The 15,475-nt window shown below is 40.7% G+C and overlaps 1 protein-coding gene across 5 annotated transcripts in view; it reads left to right on the top strand.

Annotated features, from left to right (window-relative positions):
• The first annotated feature begins 9,833 nt into the window (after window positions 1-9,833).
• The window catches only part of CYP7B1 (cytochrome P450 family 7 subfamily B member 1), a 200,773-nt gene continuing 195,131 nt past the window's right edge, over window positions 9,834-15,475 (top strand). For 2 of the 5 annotated variants that reach the window (XM_001159731.6, XM_054656790.2), the window contains exon 1: window positions 9,834-10,685. In XM_001159731.6, the coding sequence (XP_001159731.1) occupies window positions 10,564-10,685 (122 nt within the window). In that variant the 5' untranslated portion in view covers window positions 9,834-10,563. The remainder of the gene's footprint in view (window positions 10,686-15,475) is intronic. The other 3 variants (XM_063817149.1, XM_063817150.1, XM_054656791.2) reach the window with 3 other exon arrangements.

Genomic DNA, 15,475 nt, shown 5'->3' with positions numbered 1-15,475 from the left:
ACATCTAGAGATATCTGTTAGAAATGAGCTAAGTTGCAAGGTAAGCTTCAATAGAAAGGATCTAGTAATGTATTATATATAATGAGTTATACACATACAGTAGAAAAATGCAACTAATATTCATACCAATAAATTAGAAATCATTTGCTTGCACTAACTAGTTTGGGAACTTGGTCAAGTTCATTGGACTATTGTTCAGATAAAATATAGATGAGAATATTTAGCTCGGCGATCAGCACAGAGTAGGTATTCAATAAATATTAATTTCATTTCATTTTTTAAATATCAGTTTTCTAATTTTCATTCATTCAGCAAATATTTATTGATAATCTACAAAGTGCCATGAACTCTGCAAAGTATTACGTATACATTGGTGAAAAGAGACAGACATGGTACCTGTTGTCACGGACGTTACAAAGGACTTGTGTAAAGTGAAAATAATACTCAGCTCACTGGATTGTCAAGGGGTCACGTGAGATAACGTTTGAAAATGCATCAACTCAGAAAAACTACTCTTGTTCATTTTCAGACTTTTATTTGGTTTTGTTTGTTTGTTTATTTTTTGTTTTTTTTTGAGATGGAGTCTCACTCTGTCACCCAGGCTGGAGTGCAGTGGCGTGATCTCGGCTCACTGCAAACTCCACCTCCTGGGTTCAAGCCGTTCTCCTGCCTCAGCCTCCCAAGTAGCTGAGATTACAGGCACCCCCCACCATGCCCAGCTAATTTTTTTTGTATTTTTAGTAGAGATGGGTTTTCATCATGTTATCCAGGATGGTCTCCATCTCCTGACCTTGTGATCTGCCCGCCTCGACCTCCCAAAGTGCTGGGATTACAGGTGTGAGCCACCGTGCCCGGGCTTCAGACTTTTATTTGTAAAATAATTATGTTCTGACTCCTGAGTCAGAGCTGCAGAGAAAAGTAGGAGGGTAGAATTCCAATCTTCACTTCAATTTCTGTGTGAGTTTAGGAAGGCTCCTTACAACAATTATGTTTGTCTTGGCACGGGGGTTGTGTAAGTGCTAGAGGGCTGTGAGTTTTGCTGAGCCTGGCAGTAAGAATCTAGGTAAGGAACAGATGTCCAGATTGTTCAGAACTGATTAAAAAAAAAAAAAAAGTAGCAAAAACAAAGAGACATGGGAAAGGAGAAAGGGGTTTTGAGGTCTTGGCACACCCAAAGGCAGGAAGAAGAATTTCTGAAAAGCAGGAAGAGGAAATTCTGAATTAGCCCTTGTACCTTTCTAGACCAGGAATCCAGCCTGTAAAGAGGAGAGGGGCAAGTGAAGACATGTCTAGAAATGAAAGTTTCTGAGGTGCCTGTAAATGCAGAAGGGACATGTGTTGATATTTGTCCATTTATATATGTTCTGACTGACTAGTCACTGTCATTCGAACATCTTTAAGAATAGGCTGGAGGGGACACCATTCTCCCCTACTTAACCAAGTATCTACTTAAATTTCTAGAAGAGAAAATGAGCCAGGCATAGTCCCAGCTACTTAGGAGGCTGAGGTGGGAGGATCACTTGAACCCAGGAGTTGGAGACCAGCCTGGACAACATGGAGAGAATTTGTCTCTAAAAAGAAAAGAAAAATATTAAATGATTTATGTCGGTTAAATTTTTTTTTTGCTTTTGAAGATGATGACTATATTTTGAAAATATTCCATGCTCCTTGTTCAGAAGAAATTTTTGACAGCTACTTAGCATGGGGAACTCCAAAGCCTGACTCAAATAAAAGATGTGAGCTGAATTTCTTTGTATTATAAAGGCAGGAGGTATTTGATGTTTGCAGAGGAAAATTCTGGAGGGACACTGGAACCAGAGAGGCTGGACTTTGTTAGAGGGAAGCATAAGAAAATTCCTATTGCCATGTGGCCTAAGAGGACTGGAGGATATAAAATGTCAAGAATTTTTTGAGTGGGATCCCATGTTCTGTACAATATGACCCCACCCCCCTCAAGAAATCTGCCACAAAGACTTTGGTGCCTGCTGTGTTTGGGTTTCTTGCAGAAACAAGTGAAGGTACAGAGTGCTGCCTTTTGGTTATCAGCTGCTGAAGGGCCAAAACAGATCCTGCACACGCAGAAGCAAGTGCCAGGAAGCCCCTGGCTGATGTCTGGGTTAAGTGTGTGTATACCCATCTTAGTTCTATTGCAACCCTGGCAAGCAGACAATTAGACTGTTTTTCAGAATCATTACAAATCAATTTTCTCATTCATTAGTGCTATGTTTGTTCATAAAGCAGAATATTCAAAACTTCCAGCATATGTATAATTAGTGTTATGAATTGCTTTTATAAATGTCAAAATTTAGCAATCTTTGTTGGCGGAAAAAATGCCAGACTTCAGAGAAGAAAGGAGAAAGAGAATAACCATGGAAATGTTAGTGATTAGAAAGCTGCAGGAGAAAATAAAAGGCCTTAGAAAATCCTGAGGGAATTAATTTGACCATTTTCCAGTGGAGCTTTGGAAAGGAAAGCAGGGGGTGGGGAGAAAGCTGGGAACAGAGCTCACAAACGAGGAGTCAGATACGAAGGGGGAGAGAAAGAGCATGTCCGTGTTTTTCTAGTCTTTAAAGAAGGGTGTGGGTATGAAAGGGCCCAATGTGAATCCAAGTGGCAACTGGCCCACGTGGAGTCCCTGCTAAGAGGATGGAGCTACTTCAGGCAAGGGCACCATGATAGACTGAGCAAGTAAAATGTTAGCGTGAAGGAAAAATGGTCCTAAGCCCCTTCTGCAGCAGAAAGCATTTGCTTAATGAAATGTATACCTACTTCACGGAAAAGCGTAACCTTCCTAAAAAAATGCTTTAGTAGTTTTCTGATATAATTTTATGGGATTTTGATTTGTTTGGAGAAACTAGTTATGTTCCCTCATCGTCCTCTGTCAGGCAAGAGTTGAATGATTTTAAATTGTTCTTTTAGTTACTCTGACAATGCTTAGGTAGTATTCCCTATGTTTGTAATCAGAGTAAATGTTTGAACTGACCTCCTAGAGGCTTTCCTTGTTGCAATATTATAATAAAACCTGACTCATAAAAAAAAATTTCTCTTTTACATTAGAATCACCTAGTAATGTGACTGCTGTGTTCTCAGAAGCAGAGAGGCTAATGTTACTATAGGTATTTTGCTAATTTGCTTTTATTCATCTTGGATTGTTGTTTCTCTCATTAGCAAAGCACCTATAGTAACACTAACCTCTCTGCTTCTGAGATATTACAAATCCAAGATGAGTGCAAGCACCTCCACCACCTATGTGCTATTTGCCTCCAGCATATTTCTGTAGCATCCTAGTGGATACTGACTATTATTTTGTCACCCAGATTCTCTGTCAGCATGGAAGAACCTTTGCTTCAAGCTCTAGGATTGCCTCATAGGCTGTTTCAGGACTCACTCTTAGCTAAAGAGAACCCCATCACTTGTAGACACCTCTCCTTTCCTGCAGGCAGTCTGGAACCAGTGACATTAAAGACCTGAACCCTGCACCTCATCTTGGGACAATTCTAAGGGCAACCTGAGTTCCACATATTATCAAGGACTCAGCTGAATCTTTTGGTAAGACTGTGTCCCAGTTCAGCTTCTCTCTGCATGTTTCCTTCCCATCAGCATGCCTGATGCTGATCCTATGAGCCTGTCCTAAAACACTCTTTTACGATAATGTCCCTCTCAGAGTCCGTTTCCTGGGACCTGAACTGTAACAGGGGTCTTTGCTTCTCGGAGTACTGACCTAGCCAAATTTTTTTTTTTTTTAATGTTTTTGACTCTGGAAAACATTTCCTTAGAGAACAGAGGTGGATGGGGAGTGGGGCTGGAGGAGGGAATGGTTCTCATTAAAAGGAATGCTCAGGGAGAGAGTCTTGTGCTTTTTGTCCCCAGAAATATGGGGTCAAGGCTAGTGGGAAAATGAAATGTTGGAATAGCCAGTGTGAGTTAGAGACAGAGAGAGAGAGTGATTCTCAAAACTTGGCGTGGGAAGTAGGGTCAGATTGTGAGAATGAGCTGAGGTTTAGCACGGGATTGTGATTTTATAAATCACAGTATTCAAAACTCAAGTGCGTATAAGCAATGCCAAGACTGTTAAACAAGAAATGACAAAACTCTCCAATCTTTTCCTTCCTCTTGGAGATAATCAGAGCCATCTGTTCCACCATTTTTGAAGCTGCTTCAAAATAATTATATTCAGGTCTTACCTAAAATTATACTTTATTAAAAAAAGGTTTAAATGGAACTACACTCTATTGTTGGGTGTCACTTTGCTCATTCAACAGCATTTATTTAATAAGATTTTTGCCTGCCATGTCTATATGTGTCCTGTACCAGACTGCAGGCTGGGTCAGCACCACAAACTGGCTTTATAGGAGAAAGAAGAACTAAAGCAAAGAGAAAACAACTAAAATCGTTTAAATTGTAAAGAACGACAGAATAAGTGGAAGCATTTGTGATTTAAGATATTTTTAGTCAAGTTTGGTGCCTGCATCTACGATGCCTCACTATTTACTATGTGCCAAATTAAACAATAACTTTTGGGCTTATAGCAGTCTCAGTATATGTGATTATTGCAATCTCAGCTACAATCAGTTTGAATAGTCACCTTAAGGAAAGAAGAAAGCCGCCTATTTTATATTTTAATTGGGCAGAAGTAATATATCAATAAGCTAACACCTCAGCTGGGCTGAATTTGTCTGATTAACTTGCTTCTACTTATACCCTTTGCCAGTGGAGCAGAAGGTGCTCAACTGTGAAAAAAAGGAAGCCCCAGGCATTTTCATTGTGATATATATATATATACACACATATATATTTACTCCTAACAATTTAATCCTCATAAACTTATAGGGAAAGTAGTCTTAAATCATTTTTCAGATGGAAAACTTGAGACCAGGGTCAGAGCTAGACAAGGGCCATGGAGGGCCAAGGTCATGGCAGAGCCTCAACTGTCTCCACAGGGAGCGGTTATGGACAACCTAAGGTAATAACTGGATCCATAAAGATGGAAGCAAGAATGACTGAGCAGGTAAGTAAAGGGTTAGTGAACGAAAACTCTAAGGAGGGCAAGGTGGTACAGTGAAAACGACGGGTGACTTCACAGTTGGACGTAAGAGCTGAATAACCACGGGTGTCCTGGAATTCTTTTAAGTCTTCGTTTTCTTTTATGTAAAAAGGAATAATAATAGCTACATCAGAGATTGGTTTTGAAGATTAGATGAAACAATGTATGTAAAACATGTACCTATATTCCTTTCTTCTTCTTTCTCTTCTTTCCTTCCACTTCTTCGCAATTTTGCCCAGGGATGGTCTTCATTCTAACCGAAGGTAATGGGAAATCAAAGTTAGTTACAATAAAACTCATGGGAATGGGAGAGAAATAAACAGCAGTCAATCTTTTTAGTTATAGAGGGGTTGTGCTTTGATATGATTCAAAACCTAAACCTAACCTGTATTTTATGTCAAAAGTTGATAGGACCTTTCAGTGTTGGACACTCAATTCTGACTTTACGGACTTCCCAATACTGGAAAAAGAATGTGTGAAATTCCATTTTGGTATTTTCCACAGTGGTACTTTCCCATGTTTCCTAACAGCTGAAGCCTGTAATCTACCCTCCCCTCCAGCACATCATTTGCTTCCCAGGAGCTCACAAGATTGAGGCCATATGGGTGCATATCCTTAAATTCCCCCATGGTCACTCCACAATCTTCTTTGAGTGGCCTTTTTACTTTCTTTTGTCCAATATTAATGTGTTTCATCCCCTTCATCCAAGCTTTTTGAAGGAAGTGACATCTCATTCTTTTTTTTTTTTTTTTGAGACAGAGTCTTGCTCTGTTGCCCAGGCTGGAGTGCAGTCATGTGATCTTGGCTCGCCACAACCTCTGCCTCCCGGGTTCAAGCGATTCTCCTGCCTCAGCCTCCTGAGTAGCTGGGACTACAGGTGCATGCCACCATGCCCGGCTAGTTTTTGGATTTTTAGTAGAGACAGGGTTTCACTATGTTGGCCAAGCTGGTCTCAAACTCCTGACCTCATGATTCGTGCCTGCTTCAGCCTCCCAAAGTGCTGGGATTACATGTGTGAGCCACCAAGCCCATCTCATTCATTTTTATAGGTCCAATAGGCCAAGTATAGTGCCATGAACATAATTTGCACTTAACAAAAGTCATTAAGTAGGTAGACTTGAATGTTTCAGTCCAGTTTATTAGTATTTTCAAAATCTGGGCAGAATTAGGATGTACATGTTGAAATGAAAGAGGAAATAGTCATTATTCAGGTTTTGTTGACTTCCACAGAGGCTCTTGAGAATCAAAAGTTAAGGCATGGGGGGAACCAAAGCCAGAGTTCAAGTCCTAATGCTAGATTAGAACAAGAACAGAGAAAGAGGCTAATCACTCCAGCCACCTGGTAGATGAGGGTCACTTGGCTAGTGCAGTGAGTCACTGAAGTACAATCTGTCACCCTCTCCCTTTCTTTACTTCCCCTACTCTTTCTTTCTGTCACCCTCTTCCTCCCCTCCACTCCCTTCCCCTCCCTCCCTCCCTGCTTCCCTACTTCCTTCCTTCGAGTGGCCTTTTTACTTTCTTTTATCCAATATTAATGTGTTTAGTCCCTTTCATCTTTCATCCCAGCTTTTTGAAGGAAGTGACATCTTATTCTTTTCTTTCTTTTTTTTTTTTTTTTTTTTTTTGAGACAGAGTCTTGCTCTGTTGCCCAGGCTGAAGTGAAGTAGTGTGATCTCGGCTCGCCACAACCTCTGCCTCCCAGGTTCAAGCGATTCTCCTGCCTCAGCCTCCCGAGTAGCTGGAACTATAGGTGCGTGCCACCATGCCCAGCTAATTTTTGTATTTTTAGTAGACAGTTTCACTATATTGCCTGCCTGCCTGCCTTCCTTCCTTCCTTCCTTCTTTTGAGAGAGACAGGGTTTCTTGCTCTGTTGCTCAGGCCGGAGTGTACAGTAGTGTACTCTGATGATAGCTCACTGTGGCCTCTAAGTCCTCGGTGGGCTCAAAGTGATCCTCCTGCTTCAGCCTCCTGATTAGCCAAGTAGCTGGGACTACAGGCGTACACCACCACACCCAGCTAACTAGAAGTAGTCTTTATGATGGACTGGCATTTGTTCAGTTAAAAATGGAGGACTCTGTTACTGAGGAGGAAGGGGTGAGCAGATATGGAGGGTCAACCGGCAATCTCTGTCAGAGAGGTGATGGGGATAATGGTATACTTTGGCGTTAAAACTGAATTGAACTGGATTGAATATAATGAGGCTAATAATGAGCCACCATGAAAGTAAAAGAAAAATAAAAGGTATCTTTAGATTGTTTTAATCTGGTTATAGAGCGAAGGTCCCTTTTAATAAAAGTGGAAAACCCAAAAGAAATATATAAGATGTATTGCATATATATAATAAAGTGTCCCAAGTAAGCCACTGTGCAGATAACATAGGAATATGATACAGTTGCAAACCAAATCTGGTAGATAACTATGCAGGCTTCTTCCTTCCACTTCTCTAAGGCAGGGCAATCAACCATGGGTTTTTGCTGTTATTAATGTGATAAAATAATATGTTTGGTATGGTGTCTGGCAAATAATAAATGTTCAGTAAGTAGAATGAATTCTTAGTATTTTAATTATATTTTTAAACAAAGGTCATCTAGGGGAAAACAGAAGTATGAGGATTGAGACTTCTTCTGAAAATCAGTGAGTGGCTCTCTGCAGTGGTTACAGAAATGCCCCAGCATGGACTCCCTCCTGTAAACTGGCTCTGCTGTCCCAGCAGTGATGGAAAGCACTCAATTTGCTTTCTCTTGGAAGAGACAGAGTGGCTGTCAGTTTACTGCAATATTTTGGACTGCCTGGAAAATTCAATGTACAACAGGAGAAAGGAGAGGCAGGAGACAGACTCTGGAATAGAAGTCAAAGACAAAGAGGCTCGTAAACATCAAGATTCTGGGGCTAATCTAGCCATTCACAGCTTTAGAGCCATGGACAGTAAAACTTAAAATATATACTATGTTCTAACCACCACAAGGTTATTCACTCTAGCAACTAAAAAAGCACTGGCCTCAGGATTTGCAACATTAAAAGTCACAGCTCATCCACCATCAGATGCTAACTGACCCTGCTGTTCCACAAGTCATAACTACAGCTTTGATTGGACAAGAGTCTGGTTTCAGTAACTTTCTCCTGATTAAGAAGACCACTGACCATTGACTGGTTTTGCCAGTTTACAGAGATTACACACTTACCTACCTTTGTACGTAAAATGATCTTTTGATATATAAAGCATAACTGTAACACATTTAAATGTTAAGTAGCCACCCCAAAGTGAACATGGGTCATATGTTACATGCATGTTTGTTCAATAGGCATGTGTCAGGACCACCTTCATGAATATTCATAGCTCCTCCTGTAACCAGTTAAATATATATGTTTAGCCAACCTCTTCAGCATAAAGCTCCCACCCCAAGCCCTCCTTTGAAGGGCCTGTCTCTAGTTTTGCCTGGATGGCCACCTTGCAGGCTGTAACCCTTTGGAAGAAATAAAGTCTCCTCTCTCCTTTTCAAAACTTAAAAATTGTGAATTTTTATTTTTATTTTATGTATTTAACTTTTAAGTTTAGGACACATGTGCAGGTTTGTTATATAGGTAAATTCACATCATGGGGGTTTGTTGTACAGATTATTTCATCACCGAGCTATTAAGCCCAGTAATTATTAGTCATTTTTTCTGATCGTCTCCCTCCTCACCCACTCTGCCCTCCAGTAGGCCCCAGTATCCGTTGTTCCCCTCTATGTGTCCATGTGTTCTCATCATTTAGCTTCCACTTATAAGTGAGAACATGCTGTATTTGCTTTTCTGTTGCTAAGGATAATGGCCCCCAGCTCCATCCATGTTCCTGCAAAGGATATGATCTCATTCTTTTTTATGGCTGCATAGAATTTCATGGTGTATATATACCACATTTTCTTTATGCAGTCTACCACTGATGGACATTTAGGTTGATTCCATGTCTTTGCTATTGTGAACAGTGCTGCAATGAACATAAGCGTGCATGTGTCTTTATGACAGAGTGATTTATATTCCTTTGGGTATATACACAGTAATGGGATTGCCAGATCCTATGGTAGTTCTGTCTTTGAGGAACTACCACACTGATTTCCAAAATACATGTGGCCAACAAGCATATGAAAAAAAGCTCAATGACACTGATCATTAGAGAAATGCAAATCAAAACTACGATGGATTTTTTAAGTTAATAATGTGAACAGGCTGAGTATGAGGGACATGGTGGCCCAAGCTTGAGTATATATGGAACCGTTCTGGCGAGGGGAGTTGTACAATGAAGACAATTTGTGCAGGGCTTCTCATTGCAGGTGGAGGATATGACTTCGTCACAAAGACAACCATTAAGAGTTTTGAACAGAGTAAAAGCTGGAGAGGTCTGTGTTTTAGGGAGGTGGAAATGGGGATGATGGACTGGAAAGGTAAAAAACCAGAGATTGGTTTTGAAGCTGCTGTACCCATTCCAGAGAAGTGTTGCATTGACAGAGCACACAAGTCCTCGAATAGGACCGTGGTTAGAACGGCCGATATTTATCAGTGGGAATGGTAAACATTTATCAAGTGAGCAACCAAGTTCAGTTACTTAATCTGAGTCTCATGTCTTCTATAAAATACGCATTAAAAATAGAAAGTAAAAACGTGTGTAAAGTACCCAGTGGATGGTCATTACTCAGAAAAAGGTATTTTAAAAGTTTCTCCCTTATTCTTTCTGAGTACAACCTGTAGTACTTGAACCACTTCTCTTTCGTCCCCTACCACGCTGTTCTGCAATCTCTTTTTACCTGTCTCACTCTCTTCCTGTACTGTGTGCCTCATCGGGACTTCTAAAGGCTTACGGCCTAGGTCTTTGTATTCCGTGTCTCTGGCACGCGCCTCTGCACACAGCAGGCCTGAACCAAAACTTGTGAGCAAATAGGACGTAAGGGGGTGAAGGAGGTGGGCGCGAAACGGGTTCGAGGTCGCGCACTCCGCCGGTTTCTGCCGCCAGCCCAACCCCGCTGGGTCGTACCTAAGAGATCGCCGGTGTCAGAGCGCAGCGGGCACCTTCACAAGCATCTTGAGGGACAAGCAGAGTCGCTCCTCCCGCAGGGCGCGGGCTAAGAAGTGAGGAACCCAAGGGGCTCCCGTCCAACTAAGAAGCGAAATCCCCCACCTCCAGGCCTTCAGGGCTGGTTCTTGGGAAATCCTAACTCTTTCCCTTCTAACCCCTTCCTTGGCCCTTCTTCCTGCCCGGGAGGATCAAGGGCGCTGTTTTCCAGAAGCTGCCGGGTCGGAAACGGTGGGGGAACGGGGCGGTACGCGTGGGTGGAGGATAGGCGGGGAGGGGGCAGTCCACGAACTTTTGTCATTCAGCCTGGGAGACCACGGTGACATTCCTGTCTGCGCTGCGGGCAGGCCAGCCTCTCCGGCCCTGGACTAGGGGGCGCCGCCGAGAGAAGCCGCCGCAGGCTGCAGAGTCGCCGACCGCGCTGTTTGCAGGCAGACCCCGGGCTGCCCACCGCGGCCTAGCGCGCGCCGGATGGCAGGAGAAGTGTCCGCGGCCACGGGCCGCTTTTCGCTGGAGCGGTTGGGCCTCCCGGGCCTGGCCCTCGCCGCGGCCCTGCTGCTCCTGGCCCTCTGCTTGCTCGTCCGGCGCACCAGGTAAGCGCCTCGGCCGCCAGGCCACGCATGCGCCCTGGGCCCCGCGGGCCGCGCGCGACCCAGATGGCGAGGGGAGTCCCCCTCCATGATTTCCAGTGCAGACAGTCAGAACTTGCTGCGGGGTACTGGCTTCCTTTGGGACTTTGTAATAACAAAGGCTTCTTCTGTCTTTTTCCCACACATACGCGTACATATTAAAGCTTTGGGACCGAATTCCATTTGCTGCTCCAGCGTAAGTTGTAATAAGCCCTAGGTTGGCGGTATGCATTATGCATCACAGACACATTGTGTGCCTTGCCACTGCGAGTTGATATTTTATGGCCTAGAATTCATAGAGCATTTCAGGAGGGGAATATTCTTACATTTCATCAGTTAAAAGAGAACTATTTCAAGAAAATGCCAGTGCATGGTGTGAACAATAACTCTGAGTGCCTCTCTTCCTCAGTTTACCTCACTGTACCTCATTTGGAAAGCTGAAATAATAGTACATGCCTCGTGAGATTTTTGTGAGTACTAAATGAGTTAATGGAGAGTATTTTATGCAGTTGTTCTATCATTTTTATAAGGACAAAACAAAACACACAATAATGACAAAATCTAGACGTGTGTCACTTTAATTTGAATTGTGGAAGTAGAAATAGAGAAGTTCAGATAAAATCATTCACTTTGAGTTTAATCTGTTTTTCCTTTCTTTCTGGGTCCTATTTTCATACTGCTCTGGTGTTCATCGCTTTTGAGAACCAAGCGGATGCATTTTGTTGGATGATAATTGATATATGCATGTATATTTGCATACATATGTATCAATGTATAGATATCTATGTGTGTGTGATACAGGTTGTTTCTCAATAGTTTTGGGGGAAGTGACACCTTTGTACTGCATACAAATATTTATGGACATTTCTAGAATGCCTGGAGATGAGTAGTCTAGGAGTATTTGCCTTTCTTCCCATGTCAGTTTTCAGAGATGTTCCTGGAATGTGCACTCTTCCAGGTTGCCTTTTCCAATGGCTGTACTTTTGCTTTAGAGCCCAAGATGAGGACTCAGGACACTTGAACTTCAGTGGTATGTGATTCTATGTAGGTTCCACCTTCTCTATTTGCAGGGTCTCTATTTGCATTTGCAAGCCAGTTAAGATGCACCCCTAGGTATGCCTTTAAAGAGAGGTGGTAAAAGAAGGCTATTGGTTCTATTCCCACTTTACATGCAGGGTAGAAACAGACAAGCTGACTAGGGCAGTTTAGATCAGTGAAGGTGATTGGTGTGAGAATGCGGAACTTGAGGGACAGGAAGGCAAAAGGGCAAGGTAGACTTTCTCTTCTAGCATTCTGAGAATAGGCTGATCTTTCTCTATATCATGAAAAATTATTTTACTGAGATATTCATGCCATCAACTGCCAATTCCTTCATACCAGGAAGACCGTTTAATGCCCCAAATCTATAGGACACTACTTTGATTATACTGCATTTCAGTGTATAGAAGATAGCTTCATTTGTCCCAGTACAGAGTCATGTTCCTTATTTCTAATGTTTGGATAGTTTACCCTAATGCTCTACGAAAATGATTTTTCAGATATCACCTCTAAGAACAGAAACATGGTTAAGAGTCCCTGATATATTCTTACAGATTTTTTAAAGCTTATGCTAATATGCATGAATATATGTTAATAAAAATCGTGGGGAAATATACCCTGTGTTTCACCTTATATTTTCCACTTTGCAATACATTTTAGATCCCTTCCTATGTCAGTTTATAGAAGTCATTATTTGTAACGATTATATAAATATACACCATAGATACACAAAAACACACACACAAAACATAGATATCTTTGAGCTTTTGTGGAAATATTTATGTAAGATGGTGGAGTTGTTATCAAAATGTATGTGTGCTTTACGTTTTAATAGATGTTGCCAAACTACTCTAAGTCTCAATTTATGTTACTACTAATGTAGTGCAAGTGCCAATTTCTCCACATTCTGCCAATACTGGTATTATAAATCATTTTAATTTGCCAATCTGATACATAAAGAAAATGCAGCTTCATTTTTATCCCAAATTTTCATGTATTTACTTTTAAAGGAATTTGTATACTTTTAAAGAAAATAATTGTCTGTTTCTTCAATAATTTATTTTTCTATTGGGTTCTTTTTCTATATAATCAGCAAAGACTCTTATGTAATGGGAATTTTCATACTCTTTCATACCAGCTGCAATTATTTTTACTATTGTAATTTGCATTTGTTTAAGAGTTTCTGGATATATGTCCTTGCTTAGAAAGCCCTTCTTGTTCCTAACATGATAAAAATATTCAGCACAGTTTTCCATTATCACATTGAGAGATTTTTATACATACGTAGATTACATTTTTATTCTCATTCCATTTTCATCTTTTGAACAATTATGGCTGAAAAGTTTGTAATATTGCATAGTATAGGAATGCCAGATGTTCCAAAGTAAAAATTTAAATATTACCTATAAAAATGGTAAAAAAAATTTTAAAAATCGGTAAAAATCAATTCAGAGGTCATTTGTTGCCTTCAGACACTTACCAATTCCACCTCTTTTGGCTACAGTACTTTAATTTCCTTTTGTGAAATTGTCTTTTCCCTTGTTGGATATTATCTGGTGAGACTGTCAATCACAGATGCCATTGCAGTACTTGTCAGGAGAGATGACAGTGGCTTAGCCTAGGGTTGTGACTGTGGGGTTGATGGAAGGTGGTTAGAATCAGGATACATTTTTGACAGCAGAGTCAACATAATTTACTAATGGACTGAACATGATGTGTGAGGGAGATGGGAATCAACAATGAAGCTTAGAAGTTTTGTTTCCCTTTTTTTTGGTTTTGGGTTTTTTGTCTGATTATTTAGTGAATGGTAATATCATTTCCTTAGATAGGGAAGGTTTGGGAGAATTGAGGAGATCAATAATTCTCTTTGGGTTATGTTAAATAGGCAGTGAGCACCAAAAGCTCAGGGGAGAGGTCCAGGCAGGATACGTATTTGTGAAAGCCATAAATGTGAAGAGGGAATTAAAGCAAGAACAAGTTGAGATCGCCTGATGAAAGGGTTTGATGGAGAAGAGGAGGGCCTGGGCCACTCTCCTTATGGAAACTGAGCCTGGCAGAGAAAGAGGAAAATATTTTACACTCCTTTCTAGTCAGTTCCTACCCGAGTTCTGAGTCAGTTTTGCTCATTCTCAAACTTCATATAAATGGGATTATACAGTATCCTTTTTTGTGTATAACTTATTTCTCTCAACATAATGATTTTAAGATTCACTCATGTTGTTGTATCTATCATTAGTTCATTCATTCTATTTAATTGTAGTTTGTAATATATATAACATATTGATTGAGAGAAGATTGAGGGGCATAGAATATAGAGTTTTCTATCCACAACCATTTCGGAAAATTGACACTTTTCGGAGTAATTGTTGCTTTTTTTTTTTTAAACACTTCCACCAGTAATACATGAGGGTTTACGTTGCTCCACATCCTTGCCAGTATTTAATAATGCCAGTCTATTGATTGGAAGCACTATCTTTCTGGATTTTGGATTTTGTTTTTTTCCTATGAAGTGTTGATTTTTGTTTTAGCACGCAGATACATTTCTGGCTAATTATTCTGAACTCATGGAAGCTTAGTTTTACTCTTTGTCAAGGTGAATCTATGAAAAGCTTGAGATATTTACAGATTCTCTCTTCTTTGGTGATGCTATGGTTTGAACGTTTGCTTCCCCTCTAAAATTCATATGTTGAAATCCTAACCCCCAAGGTGATGGTATTAAGCAGTGGGGTCTTTGGGTTATAATTAGATCATTAGGGCAATGCCTTCATAAATGAGATTAGTGTCCTTATAGAAGAGATCCCAAAGGGTTCCCTTGCCCCTTTGTCCATGTGAGGACACAGCAAGAAGATGGCCATTTATGAACCAGGAAGTGGGCCCTCATCAGATACGGAATGTGCTTGTGCCTTGATCTTGGACTTCCCAGGCTCCAGAACTGTGAGAGATAAATCTCTGCTGTTTATAAGTCATTAAGTTTATGGTATTTTGCAATAGCAGTCTGAATTGACTAAGGCAGATGAAATTCAAACCCTAAACTCTGTCACCCCAGTGGTGGGCAGTGGCTGAAGCCTCTGTGCAGTCTTCCAGCAGATCCCTTCCGCAGGGCTTTTTGGGGTCTTCCCTGAAGATGCACATGTCCAGGGTTGGCCAAGAATTTGAGGGGTGTATATATAGAGATTTCTGAAGTGCCTCCTTCTTTTCTAGATTTTTCTCCTTGATTGCCAGCCACTTCAGTAGCCCCAAACTCTGACACCCCATGCTGATAATATTGTGGCTTTTTCCTTGAGTTCCAGCTGCCCTCAGGGGCAATCCTGTCCACCCTGGACCTCACTCAATATTGGTCTGTTCTTTAAGGGTTGCCTCCCTTCTGATATCTGCCTTCTTTTGCCTATTCTTCAGCAAGTATAAATTGGTTGATCGTTTTTTTTTTTTGTTTCATATTTTGTTTTCTGTGGAAATGCTAGGTTGGTTCAAGCAACTTTGCCATTTCTGGAATCCAAATTCTATGTAAGACATTTACCAGTGGTTATATCTAGGTGACATATTTCTATGGGATGGTTTTTCTTTTCTTTGTTATGCTTATATGTATCTTTAAGTTGATATCAATAAATATGTATTCTTTTACAAACAGAAAGAATAATACATTTAAAATTTTAATATTTTATTTAAAATAAACTTTGAGAAAAATGTTTAAAGTGTTTTAAATTATCATTTCCATT

This window comes from Pan troglodytes, chromosome 7, assembly GCF_028858775.2.
Source record: "Pan troglodytes isolate AG18354 chromosome 7, NHGRI_mPanTro3-v2.0_pri, whole genome shotgun sequence".
NCBI lineage: Eukaryota > Metazoa > Chordata > Mammalia > Primates > Hominidae > Pan > Pan troglodytes.
This window is presented reverse-complemented; position numbering and strand designations above follow the sequence as displayed.